The sequence below is a fragment of the Tenrec ecaudatus genome, chromosome 5 (assembly GCF_050624435.1).
Source record: "Tenrec ecaudatus isolate mTenEca1 chromosome 5, mTenEca1.hap1, whole genome shotgun sequence".
Classification (NCBI taxonomy): Eukaryota; Metazoa; Chordata; class Mammalia; order Afrosoricida; family Tenrecidae; genus Tenrec; species Tenrec ecaudatus.
The window spans coordinates 82,037,201-82,064,407 of NC_134534.1; the positions used below are offsets into that span (position 1 = coordinate 82,037,201).

Below are 27,207 nucleotides of genomic sequence, written 5' to 3' on the forward strand. Positions count from 1 at the left end.
ATGCTAAACATCATTGCTGGATGTCCACAACACTCTGAAATCAACATTTTCTTGTTCTAAACATAGCTTTGGAAACCACGTAGCACAGGAAGGCCACAGCAGAGGGATGCTGAATTAGACATAGGGAACTAGAGCAACGAGATTTGTTTCTTTGTTCCTTCAGAAAATAGAGCCGGGCTTCCTTTCCTACCATTTGCTTCATCTATCTTTTGGTTCAGCCCCGCTGGCCTTGTGCTTCCACTGATCTGGCACATGATTCAGACCACACGATTTCTGAGAGTGTGTTTAAAACGTGCTCTACCCGCCTTAGGGTGTGGTTGTAATCTGAGTTGAACCAAGATCATTGAACCCATCCCTTTCCACAGAACTGTAAGACGACATCTCCACGACTAGTCATACTGGCTTGTTTATCCTCCCCACGTCCTGCATGTAAGCAGGATCTTGGATTGTATTTCTGACTCGGCTCGTGCTCTGGCGCTCCATCCTCATCTTAAGGGGAAAGCAGAAATCGCGGAAGCAGCGTTTGAAGTTTTCGTCAAGGAAAGCATAGAGGATGGGATTGAGGCTGCTGTTGGTATAGCCCAAGGCGATGCAGAAGTAGTAGCTGGCGAGGGCTGCGGTGCTATGGGAGGTGCTCCCCAGAGCCTCCACCAGAATGAAGATGTGAATGGGCGTCCAGCACACCACAAAGACAGCCACCACCACCAGGACCAGCCTGGTGATCCTTCGGAGGTTGCGGTCCTTTTCGCGGGAGCCTGAGAGGAGCCGCACGCTCTTCAGGCGCAGGATCATCAGGGTGTAGCAGACGATGATGATGAGTACAGGGATCACGAACGCAAAGATGAAGACGCAGATCTTCATGAAGAGGTCCCACCAGGAATAGTCGTCATCCGGGAACTGTAAGGAGCACTCGATGACGTCCACATCTGGAGGAGGTGACCAACACAAAGACCAATACACATAAACCCATTAGTATCATTGACATGGCCACAGTGTGTTTTAAATGTGGATTTTTAAATCTTTGACAGAAAGTGCCCCATCGCGGTGAGTTATTACTTTCAACAGATCACTCAATTGTAAGTTAATACTATGTCCTAATATCATCTTATTTTTGTATATAGAGCAATGACGTTCCAAAGTTTTCTTTACTGGCAACATGCATGTGCTGAAAAATAAATTATTAGAATTAGCTGACCGTATGAGTGATCTAATTTCAGAAACTGGTTTGATGTTACTAGTTTTGAGAAGAGCAAAACTGTTCTTTTATAGCATTGACGATTATTTGTATTTTCATTTATTAATAGTATTCACATACTTAAAACTCTGGCAACAAAAGGTATTATTTGTTTGCAGAACATAATACATAACTTCAAAGCTAGCCATTCCGTTTAACAAGAGACAACTTGTCTGAAAAAAATAGGTTTATAATAAATCATTATGTAAATCAATAAAGATGAGTATAAACTTTATATGACTATAGCCCAAGTGTTGTGAATTAATGGAGACAATAGTGCTCATTGTGATGAACTGCAGTACTGAAACTGGGCATCACTGGTGGAGGAGAAGGGGAAGCAGATACTGCAGGAAAAGAACAAGAAAAGGAAGATGGGGGGAGGAGGAAGGGGAGGGGGAGGAGGAAAATGATCATTAGCAGCCCTAGATACCAGCTAGGACATTATCAATAAATCTGGCACAAATTGTCTTTGTGTCACCATGAACTTCAGACACAATGACTATTTTTGTCTGTTTACTTAAATACTTGTTTTGCTTTTTATATTCTGCTTCAGTCTTCTGGATAGCATTCTTTTTGGAATGATGTTAATACAAGAACCCCAGACGACTAACTTTTAAGTATTTGTGAAAGGAGCCCTGGTGGTACTGTTGGGTAAGCTTTGGGTTGCTAATGATAAGGTTGGTGGTTCAAATCCAGCAGACACTCCACAGGAGATGAGGCTCGCTGTCCTAGTGGAACCCCATAGGGGATCACCATTGAGATGGAATGGAAAGTCCAGCCCTTCCTTGGTCTCCAGGTTTCTCTCCCTTCCCTCAGCATCAACCAGTTCACACGCCCTACTTCCTCCGAGCCAATAACGCTCTCTTTGGCTTGATCTTCCTTAACCAATAAAGCAACCTTGAGCAAGAAAATGCATGTAATCTTCATAGCAAAAAATATTTTCTTCTGACATTAGACACGTCTGCCTCACAAATAATACAAGGAAAACATTTTTAAAATAGTGTGATGGCATATTTTCATATTTTCTAAAGCATTCTTTTTTAAGAGATAGGGTACCCTGTAGGACAGAGTAGAATTTCCCCACAGGATTCCCAGTCTTTATAGAAGCCGACCGACAGATCTGCTTCCTCAGAGCAGCTGTAGGCTCCAAGACCTGTTTTGGTTAGAAGTCAAACACTTCATTGCTGTGCCACCTTTGAGCAGTTCTACTCTGTCTTGTAGGGTTGTTATGCGTGGGTATTGACTCAGGACCGCAAAGCATCACTGACAGTCTTAGAACATTTCTGTTGTTAGTTCCATATCAGCCCAAACATTGAATGGCCAATAAAAATGCCCAGGTTAATTTGTAGTTTCTGATTCCCTAAAAAGTCTTTTGTTCAAAATACACTTACTATGCAGCTTGTTCTAGAAACAAGCAACCATCTGAACTTTTGCTTTCGTGTTAACGGGAATAATTACATTAAAAATAAGCCACATGGGTGGAGTTTTTTTTCTGCTTAACTTTTGTGTATTCCAACTAACTTTTGTATAGCCCACCTTTCTCTCTCTTTTATGGTTGATTCAGCTAAAAGGTTACCTCATACAGGTTCAGATTAAAGTCTACTTAAAGTGATCCTCCTCTCTGTAAGTGATACTCCATTAGCTCTCCTCAACACTAACTAAACCAAACGACTTGCCCCTGAATCAATGCGTACTCATAGCAACCTGATGTGTGTCTGAGCAGAACTGCGCCTGATAGGGTTTTCAGTGGATGAGTGCAGACCCCAGGCCTTCCTTTGAAAGTGCCTGAAGGTGAACTTCACTTTCCACCTTTTTGTTTCAAAGCCAAGTGTGTTAACCATTAGCATCACATCACCGTAGGACTCCATTAACTTTCTGCCCACTCTTCTTCTCTCCAGCTGAAATGTAACCAATCAGGAGAGGAACCAGTCTTACCGTTTCATTCGTGGCCTCTGGAATAGTGCCTGGGTAGTATAATGCTTAAAACAAATAAAGTGTTAAATAAGTTACAATCGATTACCACCTGGATACCAAACTCTTGAAGATATGGACTGGTCACTGGAGCTATTGTTGAAGAGTCGCCTGCTATGTTAATAAAGATCTTGCAGTAGTTGGCATTTAATTTGAGTAAGTATTCCAACTCTATGGATCAATTTTCTCTTGAACAAATTGTTTGGAATGGAGTAGGAGCTCAGTAAATATTTGATGACTAGATGAAATAATCAATGACCGAGACTGGAAAACATTCGGTGACAATCTCAACAAACATCAGTGAAGCTGAACTTAACACAAGTGAAAGGAAATGAGAGCAGAGGCAATAATTGAAATTCAAATCCAACAGCACATTTCATTAAATGTTCTACTTCAGGGGAAATGGGACTTTTAAAAAATGCTGAATTAGTCAACAATTGCCTCATTTCAAAAGGAATTTCCACCCCAACCCCTTCTTTATTGTAAAAGTAGTGGATAACTCACCCCAAAACCACTGTCATTAAATAAAGGCCATAGTCCCCTTTAATACATATCCTAAGGTTCATGGTCATAATTAACACCTAAATCAAAATATTCCAAGAATGTATTCCCTTCATTAATAAGTATTTCTGTTGGTTGCTATCACCATTATTAGAAGCCACTATAATAATCTACCACCTCTGTCAGTTTTCCTAATTGGTGTCTTGCCTATTGCTGTGATGCTGGATGTTATGGCGCAAGTATTTCAAATATGAGCAGGATCACATGTGGTGGGCACATTTCAGTGGAGTTTCCAGACTGAACAGCCTGGAAAGACAGGCCGAGTGGTCTGTATCTACAATGAAACCATTGCAAAGTCTATGGATCACAAGAGCATGTTGCCTGCTGTACTGCTGGAAGATGAACCCTCTCCATTATAAAGCACTCAAGCTATGCAATGGCTACAATACTGCACTCCGCTCTACCCTGAAGATAGCAAATAGGGTCATCGTGAGTCAGCTGACTGAAATGCAACAGAAGACAACCATAATAATAAGCAAACCCTGAACTCCCAAAAGAAATAATACACACATATATAATATAAAGTTATTCTATTTAACACTCTACTTTTATAAAATGCAAAGTGGACAGATACAACTGCCCCCCAGATACCTGGCAGTTGTTGATGAGCATAATGTAATGAAGCGGATGTTAAAGGCCTCGTGTTGGACAGAGATGACCGTCACTATTTATCTATTGCTTACTAGGTATTAGGCACTGTTTTTGTTTGTTTTTCTTTTTTTTTTAAAGGCACTGTTTTAAGAGTTGGCTGCTATTGACTCTTTAGATCCACAAAACACTGTCGGTTTTATCCTGGTCTTGCAGATGAGGATCTGGGGGTACAAAATAATTTCCCCAAAGTGCCACTGCTGATAAAGGGTAAAGGCAGGATTCAACCGTAGGCCGCTTTAGGCAAGCTTGATTTATTTCCGTGTGTTTTAGGAATTGAATGGTGTCACCCCAAAATGAAATCTTGATGTGTTATTCCCGCACTGGTGAATGTGACTTTATTTATAAATATGATTTTTCTTTTTAAGTATTATATGTCATGCTACACTAGGGGGATATAGCCCTAATCTCTTCTGAGGGGGTATCTGGTAAATGAGCCATAGAAAAGGGGAACAGGGATGTTGAGTAATGGTTAAGAGATGATACATCTACAAGTAGCCAAGGAACGGTAAGGATCTAAAAGCTGGGAGGGGGCGTGGAACAGCTCTTCACGTCGGTGCCTCAGAAGGAATCAACACGGCTGGAATCCCAACTGGTACTCTCGCTCTTCCAAACTCAGACTATAGCTTCTGTTCTTTACACCGCACGCTTTGTGGTGCTTTGTTATAGCTCCAGGGCACTAAAACAGTGAGCGTTTCTGCAGCGTGAGATTATAAACTATCAAAACTGAGAGGCAAATATGATGTGAAATACTTTTCCTGGTGGCATAGGAATCGAAGCACTCAGGTATGCAGCACTCCACGGTGTATGTAACAGTAGTCCTGAGACATCTTGTTACACCAACAAAATCTGCTTTAGAAAATAAAGCAGAAGCCAAGACAGAGGCCCCTACAGCACTATTTCAATCTTCTCACACTGTCTACTCTTCTGGTAGTACAAAATAACCTTCTGCCAGCATGGTTCATCTTTTCTTCCATTGCATTTGCACACATTCCTCTTCAAAACTCTAATTTCAATCCATTCTCCTCAGCTGCCATTTTGATAATAAAAGTAGCGGTTAAATCCAAAAGTATAACATGGAGTATAAAAACCAATTCATCATTTCCTTTGGGAAAAACTTCTTTTGGGTGCTATGCCCATTCTTCTCATCCTCCTGGTGGAGACCTAGCATCTCCTACTAAATCTGAGTGATTATGCACAGACTCTTTATCCTCGGGGCACTTTCTGTCCATTTTATTCAATTCGTTATAAACATGAAAAATCCAAATTCCATATGTGATTAGTCATATTAAAGGATACTTATCTCATAGAAAAGGGTTGGGTATTCCTTCAAAAATACCAATGATTATAGCTTTAAGGATCCCTGGTGGGGTAATGGTCATTTGTTGAGCTGCTAACCACAAGATCTGCAGTTCAAAACCATCAGCTGCTGTGGGCGGGAGGATGGGACTTTCTACTCCTGTCAAGCTTAAAGTCTCAGAAACTCACAGGAGCAATATTCTACCCTGTCATAAATGGTTGCTATAAGACAGGATCAACTTGATGACAGGGAGTTCAATTGTTTTTCTTATAGCTGTACACCTGCTGTGACTGTTGGAATTTACTTTTCAGTGTCAGGAGAAAAAGATATATTTCATTTTTAAGTAAAATTTTCATTTTAAAATATAAAAATTAAAAGCTGCGGATTTAGGACTTTCCCTTTGACCCTTTCTGTATGTTTACAACTATGTATAATCACAGGCATCACAAGTCTTCCTAATAAATTGGAACATTTAGATTTCTATTGGAGCAGTAAACAAACATTTATAAAGTCCAAAGTTGCTGCTCTGCTCCAATGAATTTATATTGTGATCAGAAATCTTTTCACAACCTTATCATCTAAAAAAGGAACTCTGGTGGCATATAGTTTCACACTGAACTACTAACTGCAAGATCAACAGTTCGAAACCACCAGCTTTTCTGTGGGAGAAAGTGGGGGCTTTCTGCTCGTATAAAGAAACTCACAGGGGCAGTTTTCCCCTGCTCTACAAGGTCAATATGAGCTGGCATTAACTCAATGGCTGTGAGTTTGATTTTGGTTTATCATCCAACAAAGAGCTCTAGTTGCATTACAGGTTAGGAATCGGGCTGCTGACCTCAGGGATGGCAGTTCAAACTCACGAGCTGTTCCACAGGAGAGCAATAGGCAATCTGCTCCCACAAAGGTTTATAGTCTCAGAAACTCTATAGATCACCTCAATTCAATAGTAATGGGCTTGTGTTTTGCTGTTGTTGGGTATTTTGTTTGTTTGTTTGTTTGTTTGTTTGTTTGTGTTGTAGCATCTAACAGTAAAGAAAATCCCTTAGAACTGTAGCTTTTGCCTTGGCTGCTATATTAGAATCATCTGAAAACTTAAATATCTTGATCTTCAGGCTCAGCTCTGATCAGTCAAATCAGATTCTTCAGGGATGGAACCCAGAGAGCAGTTCTTTTAAAAGTGCCCAAGTGATTCTTATGTGTAGTCAAGAATGAGACTTTCCCCCAAGAAATACAAGGAAAAACACAGATTCCCATAGGAAAGACAAGAACTGGTATGTCCCAAATGTAACATTTCTGTTCACTTGTGACTACCAGCTAGCTGTGCAACCAGTTTTATACGGCTCATAATAAAATATAGCAGCACAATGAGTCAGAATCATCCCTCAGTGGCATTTCTTGACAGCTAAAGAACAGGCCAATTTGATGCCACTTTGTCATATTGTGCTGGCTTGCACATTGCTTTGTTGCTGGAACCGATGCCACAGGAATTTCAAATACCAGCAGGATCATCCATGGTGAACTTATTTCAACAGAGTATCCAGACTAAGTACGGACTTGAAATAAGTCATAGGCTGTCTACTTCTGAGGGCTTATCCACTGAAAATCTTATGAATACCAGAGACACACTGTCTGAGATAATCCCAGAAGGCAAGCCCTTGAATCTTGGCTGAAAGCAGAAACTGAGAAAAAGCATTACTTCTGTTTTATTAACTATACAAAGCTATTAGGCACTGTCAACCAAAACCAACAATGGCAGAATGGGAATTGCAGAACACTTCCTTGTGCTCTTGAGGAACCTGCACAGAGACCAAGGGCAGTCGTTGGAACAAAACCAGGGATTGTTGCGTGTGTCAAATAAAGGTGTGCAATAGTATTGTATCCTTTCAGTATACTTATTCAATCTGTATGCTGAGCAAATAATTCAATGAGCTGAACCATATGAAAAAGAATTCAGTATCAGGATTGGAGGAAGACTCATTAACAACCTGTGATATGCAGATCAAGGCCTTGCTTGCTGAAAGAAAAGAGGACTGGAGGCACTCGCTGATGAAGATAGAGGACTGTAGTGTTCAGTATGGATTACAACTCAAAGAAAACAAAATGCCTCACCAATGGACAAAAAGACAACATGTAACCCGAGAAAGGACGGAAGTTGTCAAGGATACCATTTTGCTTGGATTCACAATCAGCATTCATGAAAGCAACCATCAAGAAGTCAAGTTACATATAATATTGAGAAACCTAGTGCAAAAGAACTCTTTGAAATGTTAAAAAGCAAAGATGTTGTTTTGAGGGCTAAGGTACTCTTGACCCTGGCCATGGTCTTCTCAATCACCTCAGATGTGCCTGAAAACTGGACAATAAATAAGGAATGCCTGAGAATGATTGATGCATTAGAATTATGGGATGGAAAAGAATATTGACATACCATAAACTGCCAAAAGAACATACAGATTTGTCTTGGCAGAACTATAGCCAGAATACTCCTTAGAGGCAAGAATGGCTAAGACTTTGTCTCATGTACTTAAGACAAAATCAGGGTAAATCAGTCCCTGAAAAAGGATATTATGCTTGGTAAAGTAGTTGTAATGAAAACGAGGAAATGGATTCACACAGTGGCTGCAACAATGGGCCCAAGCGTAAGATCCACTGTGAGGATGGACCAATTGGTGTCTCTTTCTGTTGTACACAGGGTCCCTAGGAGTTGGAACTGACTCCACAGCACACCTAACAACAGCGGTCAAATCAAGGAGGAACTGGTGGTTCACTGATTGATTTCTTGCCTCCACGCCACAGATCGTGGCTCATTTTCCAGACCATGCACTCCATACTCAGCCACAGCTCCTCTCTATAGAAAAGTGGGTGTTGCTACGAGACTGAAAAGATTTCAGCCGAAGTTCCAGGCTAAGACAACAGTTTGGGAAGAAACGCAGGGCACTCTCCTTCTGAAAAGGAGCCGATGAAAGCCCTATGGATCACCGCAATCCAGTGCTCAGCAGATTATGGGATGGCAGGGGACCAAATAGCATTTTGTTTCATTTTGCAAAAGGTCACCAGGAGCTCGGAGTCAATTGGATGGCACCTAGTTAGAACAACAACAACACCAGTCAAATGAAGCTGTTAAGATAGTGATTCTGAAGAAGAAGAAGATGGAAAGAGTCAATAAAAGTCTCTAATGAATTGGGCTCAAATTAGGCATAAATAAGGGGGATAAGTATCTAGACTGTTGTACTAGGTTGTACTTTGAAAATACATATGATTGGGCCCCCCTCTTCATCCTCCCCATTCTAGATTCTGAGTAGCATTTCAGTAGCAGGATATAGATTGGGTATCAGAATCCTAGTAATTCCATAATCCTACTTTGTGTCAAATAGAAATATGGGATCATTTTGTTCCTCATCTTTTATGCATTATATTTTTAGGTATTATATTTCTCCTTATTTTTCTCCTAGATGTGCGTGTCCTGTTGTCAATTGTCCTTAAGTAAACTTGACGTAAGACACCTCCAACTTGATTCATGACAACCCAAATCCTTATTCCGAAGTAAGACACCAAGCAAGCCTATCACTCTGCACAGCAGCAGTCAGTTCACCTGGTGATGGCCAACCTGGAAGTACGCTTGGGTTATTGTGGGTGTTACATAATCTGGTGTCAATTTGGGACTTGAGAGGATTAAGAGTGAAGGGGTAGAGTCTAATCTGTCAACCGGGTCATAGCCAATGAGTCCTCTGTGTGGGCATGGCCTTCTCCTGAGGATTCTGGGAACTCCTGTATTTCCTTCTTGGAGTAGGGAGACATTTACTCTCTCTGCTCACTCCTTGAGAGACGCTCTACTGACAAGACAGATGGCACTATGCTGATAAGACCCCAGGCCCTGGGAACTGGAGGAGCCACATGGAGACCCCTGCCAGCGCTGAGATGCTTACAACATCACTGGATCCACAAGACTTTGCACCCACTGGCCTGTGATTTTCCTGCATTCGGTGTCATTGCATATGTTTTGTGTGTCTGAAGAGGACCTTATCGATTGGTATCAGACATATGGGCTAATGCCGCACTTATGGACTTGAGCTAGACTGGGCTGGAATGTCTTCTCAACATTCAACTGCTCTTGCATATAAAGCTCTCTCTTATGCACACGAGTGTCTATGAATTTGTTTCTCTAGTCTAACATAGTTATCATGGTTTCTTTCTCCCTCTATGCCTGTCGCACCATTCTACTGTGTATATCTTATTGTAGTTTATAGCTGGTTCATGCTTAATGAAGACTGGTACATCACTACTTACCTTCCCTGACTTTGGTGCCTCCAAGGACTATTGCAGATATACCAACAGATGATGACAGGAGCCAAATGCAGATGTTGATGACCTTTGCCTTCAGGGGTGTGCGAAAATCTAATGCCTTGACAGGGTGGCACACAGCGATATAGCGGTCAACACTCATCATGGTCAAAGTGAAGATACTGGTAAACATGTTGTAGTAATCAATGGAGATGACAATCTTGCATAGCACATCCCCAAATGGCCAAGAGTTCATCAGGTAGACCGTACTCTGGAAGGGCATGGTTGTCATCACTAAGGCATCTGCCAGAGCCAAGTTAAAGATGTAAATGTTGGTTGCCGTTTTCATTTTTGTGTATCTAAAAGTAAGAAGAAATATCATTTCTCCATCTTCCATCAAATACACAAGTTAAATAATTTGTTTTAGAAATAAACAATTGGTTTATTTAGAAATAAATACGCAGTCAGTGTAAGATATAAAATAATAATTTGCAAATTATCAAGTGTTCGTGAGGGAGGAAGGGTGGGGGAGGGAGGAGACAAATGAAGAGCTGATACCAAGGGCTCAAGTAGAAAGCAAAGGTTTTGAAAAGAACGATGGCAACATATGTACAAATGTACTTGACACAGAGGATGTATAGATTATTATAAGAGCTAGAAGAACCCCCAATGAAATGATAACAAAAGAAAAGATATAAACAAAGGATTTTTCTTGACAGTTAAGATATCTATTTTATATATTGAGTTTCTAAAATATAAATAGATCCGTGAGTGGCACAAATAGTCTGAGTCTGATTCACTCTCTTAAAGATTACAGTCATTTCTATTCTGTGGCATTTCTAGTCTGTAACACTTGTCTATGCACACTATTTTCTAATAGCACTAAAAGTCTGGTGTACTAGGAAAGAATTGACTTTATGGTAACAACTTGATTTTGATGCTTAATATGCAGCAGGATAGGAGAAATAGTAAAAACAGTCCTGAACACTTGACCTTATTTAGTTTATATTCTAGTGTTTTACTCATGAAATGCTTTTATTCTTATAAGCTATCTGCATAATTCAACATTTTTATTGCTCAATTTCATGACACCATATTGGCTACCCATATTGTGCAACCATCACCAATATTGCATAAAATATCTAAGTGAAAAAGACACAAATGATAATACATACAAATATAGATACCTTTATATATATGTGTCAGTTTTTCTCTGCCCTTTTAATTTTACCCAAAATTGATGGTGTTAAATATTTTTACAGTACTTTTTCTTTCACTTGTGAAAAACATACTCAAATTCTCAGGATTATTTTGGGAAATCAATAATTGCAATGCCTTTTCAAAATGAAGAAATGGCTTTTAAGTTTTAATTGTTACGATTACAATTGTTAAAATAATTAGTTTTGCTGGCTTCTGTTTATTAACGCAGGTCTACATGCATTAGATAGACAAGTAGGCTGCATTCTTTTGTTAAGCACCACAGCACCAAATATAGTCTGGTACCGCAGGTAATACATTTTTGTGACATGAGCTTTCTCTAATCATGAGAACTTATCATTTGTTTCATCTTCCAACTAAAGGGAATTTTCAAAGTAGGTCAGAAGGATTTCCTTCAAGCTTAAATTATTCCTTCCTTCTCACAACTCCCATTTACAACAAAAATGGAATGGAAATGATTATTTTGCTTATAGAATGCTTCCTCAGACTAGCCTAGAGCTTTGAAGGCTTCACAGCATGCCAGTAATTTCCAGGGGCTCTAGCTCTCTTACTGTCATTGAGTGATTCCAATTCATCGTGACCCCATAGGCCAGAATGGAACTGCCCCTGTGGATTTCCAAAACTATAACTCTCTTTTTGTAAAAATCACTTCACTGGGAGCTCTTACAGATAATGTGATAATTCAATTAGATCAAGCATAATTTTACAATTGCTGCCACCATCAGTTAACTCCTTGATATCAGCTCCCCCTTAACCCCTCCCTCCACTGCCCTAATCCCTAGGAGCCCTTATCTTTATCTTATATACCATATATACTCCAGTATAGGCTGACCTGAATATCAGCCAAGGCACCTAATTTTACCACAAAACTGCATTAAAAATGTGCTGGAAAACTCGACTTATACTTGAGCATTTACGGTATTATTACTTTCTGTGTCTTCCACCACTCAAAATGTCAGTTCACCTACAATTCTGTTATTCATTCCCCTCACGTGAGATTATACAGTCATCATTGCTGTCAGCTCCCCCTCCCCCCACTTCCAGTACCCTTCGTAATTCCCATTACTGCTTCTGAAGGGTTATCTTTCTTGGCTTTCATGCCCCAAACGATCTTAATTATGCTAGTGAACCAATCATGTCTAACAAGATGAATGAGGTAAAAAAAAGAACCATAATAGTGAGAGAGGAAATATTAAAAAACTAGAGGATCATTACGTGCTTCCTCAGTGTTATACCACGACCTAGACTTAGTATCCCTTTGGAGTGGCCCTTCAGTGAGGGACTGTCCAATTATCTTATGGGTGGGTTTGGGGTCTCCACTACATCCACACCCCTTCACACCAATTTGGTTGCTTGTTTTTGAACTTCTGGAACCTTTTCCTGTTGACACCTCATGATCACACAAACAGGTGTGTTTCTTCCATGTGGACTTTGTTGCTTCCCTGCTTGATGACCGCTTGCTTAACTTCAAGCTTTTAACACCCCAGATGCTATATCTTTTAATAGCTGGGCATCAACACCTTTCATCACCACATATTTGCTCATGCACCCATTTTGTCCTCAGCTATCATGTCAGGAAGGTGAATATTATACAATCCCACATTATTAGAAGAAACCGTGCTTGTACTGAGATAAGATTTTAATAGAAGCCCAAAGTCCATCTGCTTCCTTGTGGTATTTACATATACACATGTGTGTATTTGTCCATATATATTTGTGTGCATATATATATATGTGTGTGGGCAAATACACCTATATTTATATATTTACATCTACACATATCTATATTTATGCCTACTTTTATAACTTTTACTTTCTTCTTCCTTCCTCTTTTTCTTTAAGACCATAACTCTGAAAGAATGGTCAAGGTAAATACGTAAAACTCGTATTGTTAAGTGCTTTCTACATACTACCTCAGATTTGCATGTATTACAATTAATGAAGCTGTGCCCCCAGGCGCCTGCCAGGAGTCGGACTTCTACCTTCTATCATGTTATGGACCTGACCTTTATTAAGGAATATTTATAATAGATGTCTCTAGAAAATGGCATATTCTTTAGCTGTAGGGGAGTATCGGTGTTATTTACTGATGAAATAGGTTTGATTGTCTGCTCCCATAAAGCTCATAGTTCCAGAAACCCTAATACAGTAGCTCTGAGTTAGAATATATAGATGGCAGTGGATCTGGTTTTAGTAGGTGTCTATTGTGGTCCTCCCCAGACACCGAAGATGAGGCAGTCTCTCCCCTTTAAGGTTTACAGTCTAGGAAACCCTATACAGTATATTAGAGTTTAAATTCTGAGCCTTAAGTTGGTAGAAAGTTGCACTGTGCAGCGGGAGCCCCAAATCTAGCTTTGAGTGTCCACATAGATTCAAGCTCTATTGAGTTCTTTCTGACTAATAACAAGCAATGTGAAAAGACTTGCCTTTGGACAAATTGGATCACTCCTTCATCCCTAGACATCTCAGGGAAGGAGTGTGCGTGAGTGTTCACTTGATTGAAATTGGGGTGGTAAGGTTACACAGTCATGAATCATACCCTGCCTGTCTTGGTCTGAGGGCCCTAACCCAATGTTGTAGTCTTTTTTTATCTGCAAAAATGTACAAATACAAATCATAGTTGCTTTCCTGTTTTTGTAGTTCTGTTCACAACTGTGATGACTGATCTGCTACCAATCATAATTTAGCGACAGTTTCCCGTTCTCCATACTCTATTTAAGTGGTCATGTTTCTGTGAATGCTTGGACACCATAACAGCCTTGTGCTGATAGTCTCCTGCAATCTAATGATTTGTTTTGTCCTGGTAAAAATTTATCAACGATGCCTCTACATTATGTTTGCATTTGGGGTATTATTTTTACCCCCAGAATAATAGTGTTCTTATATATTGGTGTTAATTCAATGGCAGTAGGTTCGGGTTGAGTTTGGGAACGTCTCTGTCATCAATATACAAGCTATCATATGAAAATTTTCTTTGAAATTTCATGACAAGACTTAGTGCTGAGTCTGAGCCCCTGACTTGCCCTACATTATCAGTACACCTTTCAGAATTTCATTTCCTGATATATGGCAATAAAATCTGCCTCACCGTAAAAGAGATTAAGGTGTACATCACCCTGCTCAAATGATCTGATGCGCAGGGTTACATCTTACCTTCCAGAGCCTTCTTTCCTCCGCCCATGTCCAAACTTCCCCGGTTTTCTCCGGTTGGTAGGAAATGGATTTGACTTTGAATGGCTAGAGGGTAAGGCATTGTGAACACTGGCACAGACATTCCCCTATTTATGAGACGCTCAGTTCCCATGATGCCATGGTAAGTTCATTGAAAATACACGTTGTTTCCATTATTAATGTCTTGATTATCAGTAGCCTTATAAATAATAACTTTAAACATCTGCAAGTGAATACCTGAGAAAAATATCATCAAATACCACACTGCAACATTGTATATAGTGCATATTACTAAGAGAGAGAAAGATTGGTTCCAAGTGCCATTCACAGTAACTTGAATACATCTTAAATTGGAAATACTTGTACTAGAACCAATATCCTTGTCTCAAATTTTGAAGTTCTGTCACTTGAACAGTGCTTTTATCTGGAGAGTGAAAAAATTATTTTAAAATATATTTTGCTTATGCACTTTTTACTCAAATATTAAATGCCCTAAGTGCCAAAAATGGGGTTTAGGATGTTCAAAATGTTAGCACACTCAACCATTAATCAAAATATTGAAACCTCAGATCCAAAGTTGCTTCTGGAGAAAGTCTGAAATTCTACTGTTCTAAGGTACAAAAGAGACCCTAAATCTCAAATATAATTTAAGCAGAACGTTTACTATGTCTTAAACAGGAAAAGACAAAGACACGTCACCTGGATGAGGGGAACATTAGCATAAGGTCATAATGGTATCCAAGAGTTTTTAGCGATTTAGAGAGTTAAAAAGGACACAAGAGGGCAATGGCATGAATGGCAGAAGGTCAATACATCTCAGTTACAGGTGGGACTACAGAAGTGTGGATGGGACCACGATCGAGAGACATACATTATGTCAAACAGAACAACTTACAGGATTGGTTCCTGACCTTCCATCCAAAGCACTCAGGATGTGATTCCCGGCTGTGAGCCCCTGATACCCCAATTTACATTAGAGGAACAGCCAGAGAGTCCTCCAAGCCTGGCTGGTTCTCCTGGAGCTGGCTCGGGCCATGACAGTAATCCACATTCCAGCACAATCTGCCAGGTCAGAAGGAATCCAATGGAGGTTGAATTTATGTGAAGATGCCTAGGTGGATGTAGGGTTTACCCTATAAACCATAGCCTTGTGCAAACTTAATGCTCAGAAACTTAGTCTTTAATACATTGTTAAAAACCAGTCACTAGAAGTCCCAGGGTATACAGTTCTCTAACTCATATGGGCCTCCATGAGTAGAGATCAACTTAATAGCAACTGATAAACTGGTGATAAGTTTTAGAAACTGATTAAACGTGCCTGGTGAAGCACTCTGAGTAGCAGGTGTATCAAAGTACAGACAAATAAGCAAACCGATTACTGGAAAACTTTCACAAAACCTCCACAATAGCGATCGCTCAAAGATTATCTTCTTAAAAATAGATTTTGTGTTTGAAAGTGCAGCTTACCCAGCAACACCACACTCTTTCATCTTCCTCCCATAAATTCTCTGACTCCAGCAGATATTCTGAAGGCAGTATCTTTAACTACTACTCTTGTATTTTTGTGACCTATTTTCTTATGAAGTTAGTTCCTTGCCTTATAAACTTATTTTGCTCCAACTAATAAGATTTTAGAGAGGTCACTAACCAACCTAAACTTCAATTTCTCCCACTACAAAATGGAAAACATAATGCTTAGAGTTCCTGATCTAATTAAGAGAATGCACCTGGCCCAAGGAACGCACGATCATTTATTGCCTTTCCCCAGCCCCTTTCCCTCTTTCCTACAGGTAACATTTGCCCATTACCACAGGAAGCAGAGTGGAATGTTGTTCCTAATGAACACGCTGTGTCAAATTCACTCCCACTGTGCCTCCACATAAAAGTAAGCCTCAAAATGGTTTGGGGCCACAAATACTGCAAAAATATAGATAGTATGACACACAAATTACAATGAAATGAAATATGCATCTTTAAATAATCATAAAGTGTGCAAGGATAGCTTCCTTTCAGTTTCACAAAAATATTTATAACAAACAGATGCCTGAAACAGATGCTCCACCAGTAGGAAAAAAAAAAACCCCAAACCCCAAATTCCCTGCTCCCAGGGCTGCTCTGCCAAGACTTCTCATGTGGGAGTTATCACTGTCATAACCCTAGAAGGCCAGGGGCTTGGGAACCACCCATGTTCTCCTACTTCCAGGCCCCCTGGATCCAGGCCATTCCCAGGTTCAAGGAAGGCATCATCCTGATTTATTTTTGAGATTATTCAGAATAACCTGAGAGAAGAACACTGTCAGATGACAAACATTGGAAGGTCTCTGCAGAAACCACCAGAGAAGGGTCCCTGAGGGGGATGTGCTACACATCTGACCATGAGCTTCTCAATACAAAGATAAATAGACACAAATTTCTCAAAGTGAACCAGCAACACTGTTCTGTTAGAGGCTATTCCCTCAAGCCAGGAGAATGCTGCGCCTGGAGAGGCAATTCCAGAGCTAACCAGCTGAAGGGATATGGTGCTTCATGAGGAACCTGGGGCAGACACGAAAACCAAACAAACTTAGCTCTTCACACAAGCCACGGGAGCTCAGTCACAGTTCATCATTCCACGTACGTAGGCATTCCACGTACGTGGGCAGCACAACCTACTGAGCCTTGGGAAGATAACTCTGCTGGACAGCTCGGGACAGACATAAACGGTCAACAAACGAAAATTTCCACACAAACTGGGGGAGCTCCAAGCCCACCCAACACAGTCACTTCCCTGGTCTCAGAGGCAACACGACTTTGTAAGGTTGACTTGGGGCAGTCTAAAGCAATGGGAAAGATCTGATTTCCTCCTGCTTCCTCCCTCTGCTCCCCCACCTGCATTGTTCTCAGGCCTCCTCCACCAGCCGCACGACAGTACAAGCATGATTAGGGACAGGAGAAACCAGATAAGCCTACCACTCTCTGAAGCAGAGCTCATGGACTAGAAATAATTAATTTACCCACCAGATTTGAACCCTACAACCTAGCCTCTAGAGGGTCCAGGTCCTGGGCACATCCCTTGATCGGTGGGTGCCCCGGGTAACAAAATTCTGGCCCACAGAATCCAATAGTAATAATGAAAATTCACCATGAGTAAGTAGAATTCATTTCATATCAGGAATGGTTCAACATTCGAAAAACAGTCCATCTAATTCACCACATAAACAAGAAAAAGAACTACATAATCATATACATAGATGCAGAAAAGGCATTTACAATATCTAACATCCATTTTTGATTAAAAAACACTCAAAAAATAAGAATAGTAGGGGAATTTTTCAATATGATAAAAACCATACACAAAAACCCAAAAATAAACATCATACTCAATGGGGAAAACTAGAGACATTTTCCTTGAAAATTGGGACCAGTCAAGGATGCCCCCTATCACCACTCTTATTTAACATCAAAAACTACAACAAATCAAGGGAATACAAATAGACGAAGAAGAAGTAAAATTCTTGTTATTTGTAGACAATAAGATCCAAAATTAAAGAACCCCAAAGTCTCCACACAAAGCCTACTGGGACCAATTGAGGAATTCAGCAAAGTAGTAGGCTAAAATGTTACAACCAGAGATCAATTGTATTCCTGTATACCAATGAAGAGAGCAAAGAAAAAGACATAAAGAAAAGAATACTATTCACAATAACCTCATAAAAGATTAAATACCTAGGAATAGTCCTAAGCAAATAAACAAAAGACCTATACAGAGACAACTATACAATACTACTACAAGAAAAGACCTACATAAATGGAAAAGTAACCTGTGTTCATCGATAGGCAAACTTAATACTGTGAAAATGCCAATACTAATTAAAGCAATCTACAGATACAATGCAATTCCAATAAAAATCCCACATACTTTCTTCAAAGAACAGGAAAAAATAATTACCAACTTCAGATGGAGAACGAAAAGACGCAGGATAAGCAAAGAACTTAAAAAGAAGAACCAGGCAGGAGGCTTTGCTCTATGTGATGTAAAAACCTATCACATAGCTATAGTAGTCAAAACAGCCTGGTACTGGTCCACTGACAGACACATAGACTACTGGAACCAAAGAGAAACTCAGAATAAATGCACGCACCTACAAGCAACTGATCATCCCCAAAGGACCCAAACTACCCAATGGGATAAGGATCACCTCTTAAACAAATGGTTTGGGAGAAATAGGCTCTCCAGAAGCGGAAGAGTGAAACAAGACCCATATCCCTTCCTATGACCCAAGATGAACTCAAGATAGATTAAAGATCTAAATGTAAACCTCAGAGCTTTAGGAGTCATCAATGAGAAGATTGGGGGATCGTAAGGGCCCTACAGCAGGGCATACATAATCACACTGTTAGAAAGGGGAATAAAAAGAAATAGGACCCAGAGTGTGGGTTTCAATTAGCAGGATTTATTTGAGTTAACGACCTGCCCAGGTATTAGATTGGAATGAGAGTAAAGGAGGCAGGGTGAGGGGAGATTGGAAAACAGAGTCAAGAGAGTATAGGCAAGAGCTAGAGAGAGGAAAAGACAGAGGGACGGACATGTGGCCACGCTAGTAGGTGAAAAAAGTCAGAGAGCGCACGAGCGAACAAAGGAATCCCATGTTAATAAACTTTGGGGACAGAAATAAATTGTTATTTCTAAAAGGAACATGTGTTTCGCCCCCGCCCCAACCCCCCAGCACCCCCATTGGCTGTGGCACTAGCAGAATGGTGAAGAGAGGGGGAAAGATTTCTGTGAGCTGTCTTGAGAAGGCGAAGTGTGTTAGTCTGGGTACTTTAAAGAAACAAATCCATGTAACTCATGTATAAGGGAGAGTTTTATATAAAGGGTAACTGCATATCAAGAAAACATCCCAACCCAGTGCTGCCCAAACCCACAAGTCCAACATTAACACCTCCACAGGGTGCCCACTGGTCGCTTTGCTTTTAGACCATGGGCTCTCACCAATACTCAACAAGCCTAGCCCCCTCATGCTAGGTCATGAACTTTAGACCAGTCAACCCGCTCTCATCTTCTCTTTTTCCTGTAAACCAAGTCCACAGGTGTCAGTGGCCAAACTCAGCCTGTCTCTTTATTGCTGCATCTCTCCCACTTCCACTCAACAAGTAGATCCAGGTGGTCACCTAGCAAGCATTTCAGCCTGCTCTCAGGCTCCCTTTAACATTCAGTCCCAGAGAGGAGTTTTCTTCATGGTTCCAGATTTTTTCCAGCTTCTGACAAAGACTACTAGTTCTTGAGTACTCCAAAGTATTGGGTAGGGCATATATTTTCAAAGCTTTCTTTGCAGGCATGGCCTAAACCCATCTAAAGATCAAATTTTAATATCTGAAAGCATGTGGGCTTACAAACTTTCTATTTTCCTACTTCCCATATTTTCCCAGAAAACAACAGAGTAAAATGTGGCTTTATCTGACCTTTGGCTAGACAAAGGGGGAAAAAAAACTACCATGAGGGAGAAGTCAAACAAATATCTACTCTCCATTTTATGATTTGTTTCTCCAGTACCCCACTCCCAAGGTACCATGGTGTATTAGTCTGGGTACTTAGAGAGACAAATCCACAGAAACTCATGTATAAGGGAGCTTTGTATAAAGGTTAAGTGTGCGTCAAGAAAACATCCTAACCCAGTGCTGCCCAAGCCCACAAGTCCAACCTTAACCCATTATCCCATGTGTCCAACACCAATCCACAAAGTCCTCCTCCACCTCATGAAACAGACGCAATAATGTCAACTGCAGGAGGAAAGCCGGGTCAGTGAATGTGTAAGCATCTCAGTGCTGGCAGGCGTCTCCACGTGGCTGCGCCAGCACCCAGGACTGCATTGGGGTAGGTCCATGTGGCTTCTCCTCAGGGATGTCTTTGATGAAGTGAGCCTTGCCAGGTGAAGCATGGAACTTGCTAAGGCAGCTGCACCCTGGTCCGACCGTCAGAGAGCAAGAGACCGGAGAACTCTAAAGGCGAGCCTCAGGAGGCCATTTATCTCTCTGTCCTTCAATTAACCCCACATGTGTTTATCGGCCAGGTTGGCACAATCAACTAACTACCTCACGAGGTGTCAGGATTTGCTGGGTGGGCATGGAGATGGGTTAGAGATGTTGGCTATGGCTGAGAACCGTAGTGCTACTGCTGGACTCTACACACAGTGGAAGATAAAATCGATGACTAAGTACATGTTGAAAATAAATCACTTATTCATAGCAAAAACCAATCAGGTTTACAATAATCTCTGACTGATAGTAATGCTGTCCAAGCCCCCCCCCCCACCCCCGTGTTGGGGGCTGGCGGGAGAGTGGTGAGAGGTGCCTCAAAATCTCAGAGTGGGGTATATTTCTGTTAGTGTGTTAATAGAGAGGATCAGTTTCATATCAGGAAGGGACACTCAACAATAACTACAGAAAATGCAAGGGGAGAAAAAACCCAGTAGTGGTTGGATACTTTTGGATTCGTTTCTATGCAGCCCTCAGTGAACCACGCCCTGGGCTATGTGCTATTATGACCTGAGACTCTGTCCTTTTGGGGAACATAGCATCTCTCAGTGGCCACACCAGAAAGATTCGAAGTGAAAACATCACTGAATGAACTGGGCGTTACGTCAAAATGCCCTGCAACCTTTTGGTTTAAGACGGAAATTTCCTAGTGTGAGAAGAAACAAATGATGACCATGCCAAGACTGAGGATTTGGGGGTGGTTGGAACTTGGTTACGATCCCTGGATTAACTGGAGTCCCATGAAAGGTGGCCTAGGAGCACCATATATCTACTATGTTGATGTCCTTGTTTTAAAAAGACCTGTATCAATCTGGTAGGCAATGTTCTACCCTTGTGAAGGAATGTTACTGAAAACAGTCCTCTAGCACTATCCCCCACGGTCAATGTAAACAGAGCTCAGTCATTTAATAATTTCATCTGTAAAAATCAACAACTCACAGCTTGTTGTTTGCAGCTGGGCTATACTTGCATAACCTCCTTTTCTTAACAGTGTGTTGAAATCTATGCCCTTGAATAAATTCATGACACTATCAATGGTGCCCACGGAGGATGTGGCAGTTACATAACCTGGTGTCAATGTGGGACCTGAGAGGATTAAGAGTGAAGGGGTGGAGTCTAGTCTGTCAATTGGATCATAGCCAAGGAGGCCTCTGTGTGGGCATGGCTTTCTTCAGAGAATTATGGGAAATCTGGTTTTTCCTCCTTGGAGGCAGGAGAGACTCTCTGCTCACTCCCTGGGAGATGATGCAGCTGACAAGATACATAGAACCAAGTTAGTGTCCTGAGCTCTGGAAGCCTCATGTACCTACCATGAGGCAATCAGACCTCTGAAGCCAGAGAAGTCGAAGTCATGTAGAGACCCCTGCCAGCACTGAGATGCTTACAATGCCACTGGATCCAAGAAACTTTCTACCCACTGGCCTATGTGCATTTGGCATCATTGCATGTGTCTCATGATTCTGAAGAGGACTTTATAGATTGTTTATTGGACATATGTGCTAATATTGGAATTATGGGCTTGGACTGGACTGGGTTCTTCATATAAAACTCTCTCTTATACATATATACATATTTATGAATTTGGTTCTCTAGTCTACCCAAACTAACACAGAGGATAACTGATAATGTTCTTTGCCATAAAATGATAATGAGACTGCTAAAGTAGTACATAATCCATGGACAAGTGAATGGATTCTGGCCCCCTACTAAATTCCAGCCCCAATACAAAAGCATTTCGTTCATATGACATGGTCCTGCTTGATATCGCCTCCATGAAGAGATCACTGAAGAGCTGGGTGCTACAGCAGAGTGTGGTAAAGATAGCAGATGACACCCAGCTATCAAAAAGAATAGCACTTGGGGTCTTAAAAGTTAGTGCCCAAACAAGCAGCCATCTAAGTGAATCATTGGCTAACTTCACATGGAAGAAGAACACCAGCTTTTGCTATGCAAAGATGACAAATAAAATCCAAATATGATGGCAGGAAAGGTATCAGAGCTTAAGTTGGGAACAGCCAGTTTGTAGAAGATCGTGGAGGACAGTGAGCAGGAGCCTAAAACCCATCTCCAGAAGACCTGTGCCGATTAAGCCTCTGGCAGATCCCCTTGAGCAAAGTCGAGGGAAGAGACTAGCCTGGTCATCAGAAAGAGGTGATTGTAAATTTGATTATTCTGGATATACAACTACATGATATCTGGTCCTTTGATCTCCCTCTAAGTTCAAATATGTTTTGCTTGTTTCTCGACAGAGGTTTTCTCTCTGGTTTATTTTAATATCGCTGATGGTCTTTGCTTTCCCTATATATGCAAAAAGAATATAGGCTGTTTTGTTCTTTCATTTGTTTGGTTTTCAATGTGGTTCCCAGTTTATGAAGCACGGAAGAAGAAGATGTATATAGAGAGAAGATGTATAGCGATGATAATTGATATAATAACTTATCTGGGATATTGTGGGGACATTGAGGCTAATTGAGGAGCTAATAATGAATACAGGAAAGGGAAGAGTGAAGTAGAACTGTTTGTGGTGATGTATATGCAACTATTGTAAAATACAACTGAATTATAGAAGTGTATGGTAAGCGAATTATATCTCAATAAAACTATTGGAAAAATAACGTTTTATTCTAGAATCACCTAAAGTCAGTATTGTGCATTCTATCTGCCTGCTTTGTAAATGAGAATGATGGGAGTGCATGCTGGGTAAGTGCTCGACTGAACCATAAGGTCAGACTCAGCAAGTCTTCCTCGGGAGAAAGATGAGGCTATAAAGAAAGATGAAGCTATCTGTTCCCATCTAGATGCAGAGAGGTAGAAACCAGAGGAAAGGTCACGATGAGTTGGAATCAGTTTGATGGCTGTGGGTACAATCCTTAAAGGGGTGTAAGTATAAGAACCATAACAGAATCAAGTTCAGATATGACTAGTACCAGTTCCCAGATTCTTGCACCTCCCAACACTTGATAATTTACCCAGCCCCGTATTTTTATTTCCATGAGCTTCAGCTCTTTCTAACAGCAGCCCCCTTTGAGCACACCCAGGAGACGTACGCTTTGTTTTCCCTCAAATATTCATCAAGAAAATGAGGCTTGGGGAGGTCGAGTAGTTTGTATGAATTGTCCCTGAGCCAGAGAATAACAGAGACAGGGCTGACACATCTGTGGAAGAATTTAGAAAGATTAGATCGGAAATAACCCTTATTTCAAGGTTTTCAAGGACATTTACTCCTTGAGTCTACAACCCTGGAAGAGAGAAATAAAAAGATAGAATTAAAAATAACAAATAAACTCTGAGTGCCATAAGTGTTTTCTAACAGCCCTGTGGGCTCTAGGCCAGACTTTCCGTGGATCACATCCATATACGACACAACCGTCATTCTCCATGGCACGGAGAATTTGGACACTGTTTGCATGCAACCCAAACCAAACAGAGTCTTTTTTGTGTTACATGTCCACTGCCAAAAATTCAAGTTATTTCTCATACTGCAATAGGATGTGAGATTACACTCTGCTTTATTCAAACAGTGTTAGAAAAAATAGCACAAGTACTTCAAGTAAAATGGCAGCCATCTGGGTGAGACTTTCTAGCTCTCATCGAAAAGCTGGAGGAGAGACGAGTAGGGAGTTAGACTCTTCAGCAAACACACCCAGAAGCAGATGGCACTTAACAAGCAAAGTCCGTGGGTTGTCCCCCATCCTGACTTGACTATACAAACAACAATGGGATGTGCACTGGAGACTGAGTAGAGCAGGCATGGCAGGGAAAGGCAGCCACGAAAGCCCAGGTGCACTGCCACCACCAGGTGACCTGTCATCACTGTGGGGGATGTGGGGATGGTGAAGGGCTTGCTTGGTGGCAGTGATGTCACCAGGGAGGGTACAGGGGGTAAAGTCCACACTAGGTGACACTATGTGGCTAATGTTAATTAATATTAACATCAACTTTTGTTAATGTTTGGTAATTATTGTTAACCATCAATATAACAACTGTGTAAAAAAGGCTAAAACTGTTCATTATTTTAATCTTCTAATAAACTTTCATCAGAGCTGTCACTGCTATCCAATTTTTCTTATTCATCATTTTATTGGGGGACCCTTACAAATCTTATGAAAATCCACCATTCAATTGTATTAAGCACACTTGTACATATGTTGCCATCAACATTTCCAAAACATTTTCTTTCTATTTGAGCCCTTGGTAGCAGTTAGGTTTAATCTAGTCAAATTAAGCCTCTTACTGATCTCCTCTGGCCATCGAGGGGCTTGGACAACATTACTATCAGTCAGATGCTTACAAACAATTTGATTGTTTACAATAACCTCTGATTGATAGTAATGCTGCCCAAGTCCCCCTGATGAAATAAATACTCTGCTGATGGCTTTTTGGCTCCCACTGTCCTCCATAGCCATCTGCAAATTGGGTGTTCACAATTTAAACTCTGATAAAATTCCTTTCATCATATATGGATTTTCTTATTGTCATCTTTGGATCACACATGCTGGTGTGTTTTTTCAATGTAGACTTAGTTGACACCTCACTTACATGGCATCTTGTTTGAATACAAGCCTACAAGACCCAGACAGATGCTATTCCAATTGATAGACAGGCTCCATCTGATTTCTTCACCACACTTTGCTGTAACACCTTAATCTTCAGTAATCTCTTCATGAAGGTGAATGATGATCAGGGCCATGTTACAGCAACTAACTCATCTTGTATTGGGGCTAGAATTAAGTGGGAGTGCAGAATCTGCTTGTCCATGGGTTATGAAGGACTCTGTTTTACTTGGGCAGTCAATTTGTGACCAAACACAAAACCAAAACCAATGACAACAACAAGAACAAAAATTAAAAAACAAAAAGAAAAACATTGTCGATCATCCTCTTGGGCGTATAAGGCAATTGCACTGATAACATTAATAACTTACCCAGTGACATAGAATTTAAGGTACTGTTGATAAGAGGAATTTATCTGAGCACAGTTCAACTATAGCTGCAATCCATGAACTGTTGCTTTGCACAGATTGATTTCTTAATTGGCTGAGCTCTGTTTACATTGACCATCAGAGTGGGTGCTAGGGGAAATTTTACTATAACATTTCTTACAATGGCAGATTCTCACTTATCAGATTAATACCTGCCATATTAAGACAAGGGGAGCACTGAGACACTAAATCAATCTATGGTGGTGCTGGGTCCTCCTTCATTGGATGTCCACTAAGCCAGGGCACCACTCAAGGTCCAATGATCACCATTTCAATGGTCTTGGGGTGGTCATCCTTTGCTTCCTCTCCCATCAGGGAATTTCAGTCCTAAGTCCAAGGGCTACAGGGAGTTTTGAGGTAGAACCCAGTACAGTTGGGCTTCCACGTCAAGTCCTTCTGGTGTGGTTTTGGGGAGATGCCATGCTCCCTGTAAGGTCAGCATCTAAGGTTAGCATAGTGCTTTGTCCTTGGCATCATTCATGAAGGGTTGGGTGGCAACATATTCAAAATGTCTACCCAGGGACATAGAACTGGGTCTATTCCCGCCCTAGGTTCCCTACAGTTGTTGTTTAGCTCTTCCCCATTTCCCCATCACACCCACCAACAGAAGAGCAAGTACCTCCTCTGCAGTGCTGATGCTCCCCTCCCCTGGTCTTAACCTAATTTTCCAATACTGCTCTCCTGTCATTCCCATGGAAGGCCTGCTGATTTGTCCCAGCCTGTCTCGGTGCTGTAGAGCATCAAGTGGGTGGTCTTTTCCCTTTCCCGCTTCTTCAAGGAGTGACCTCAGCTGATGTGAGGTCTCCTCTTTCAGGGCTGTTCTTATGAAGTGCGCATAAAGGGGAGGATGTATGCTTCATGTCTGGTGGGCAGACTTTCTGCCCCCTTGTTTGGCAATTGGTCTCTAAGAATTGCTTAATTGGCGTTTCTTCTTATAGCAGTGTACTCATACAATATTTGTCCTTTTATGATTGACTAACTTCACTCAGTATAATGGTTTACAGGCCCTTCCATTTCATGCTTTCCTCGCTGTTTTTTAGGGATGAAAAGTATCCAATTGTGTGTATGTAGCATAGTTTCTTTATTCATTCTTCCATTGTTGGGTATTTGGACTGCTTCCAATTTCTTGCTTCAATAACTTTTTTTGTGTGTAAACTAAGTAAAGGAAAATGAGAAAAAAATTAAAAGGCTTTTACTACCAGCTCCGTTGCTAATCATGTTGCAACTAATAATGTTTTCATTCAATGTAGAAATATTTCAGTAAACAATTGAGTCTTTAGTGTTAATATAATCTAAGAACTATTACATTAAAGCAAGTTACAGCAAAATTAGTTACATATTATTCTATGATCAAAATTGATTACAAAAATCATGAAGGCGACTGGAAGTTCTGCTTTCGGAGGAGGTTCACAGGGGCAGATGACAACATGAGTTAACACACAGAGTGATGCCAACATTAGTGATGCTCCTGCTTGGCAAAGCGGTGCCCCCTGACTTAGTGGGCAAGGACATGCCGCCCCTGTCATACCTCATCCGAAGACCACCCCAGCAGAGTGCTCTAGCAAGCTGTGTGCTCTTCAAATATAATCAAGTTGAAGGAGCTTTCACAACACAGAGAAGAAAAAAGTTAAGTCAGGGACTGTGACACCAGGCAGGGGACCCTGACGGCTGGAAGTAGAGACAAAAATCTTACATAAAAGCTATGAAGATTTTTGTTTCCCTTCTTTGTTGCTCTTTTAAAATCTAGGATATGGATGTTTTATTTATTATATTTTGTTCATATGTTTCAAAAGTATCTGAATTTATATTAAATGTTTAATTTTTAAG

The 27,207-nt window shown here is 40.8% G+C and overlaps 1 protein-coding gene across 2 annotated transcripts in view; it reads right to left on the reverse strand.

The window, feature by feature from the left end:
- Positions 1-201: 201 nt before the first annotated feature.
- Positions 202-27,207, reverse strand: part of OPRK1 (opioid receptor kappa 1) — a 38,672-nt gene continuing 11,666 nt past the window's right edge. For both annotated transcript variants that reach the window (XM_075550678.1, XM_075550677.1), the window contains 2 exons: positions 10,002-10,354; positions 202-926 (listed from right to left, as the gene is read on the reverse strand). In XM_075550678.1, coding sequence (XP_075406793.1) covers positions 394-926; positions 10,002-10,354 — 886 coding nt within the window. In that variant the 3' untranslated portion in view covers positions 202-393. The remainder of the gene's footprint in view (positions 927-10,001; positions 10,355-27,207) is intronic.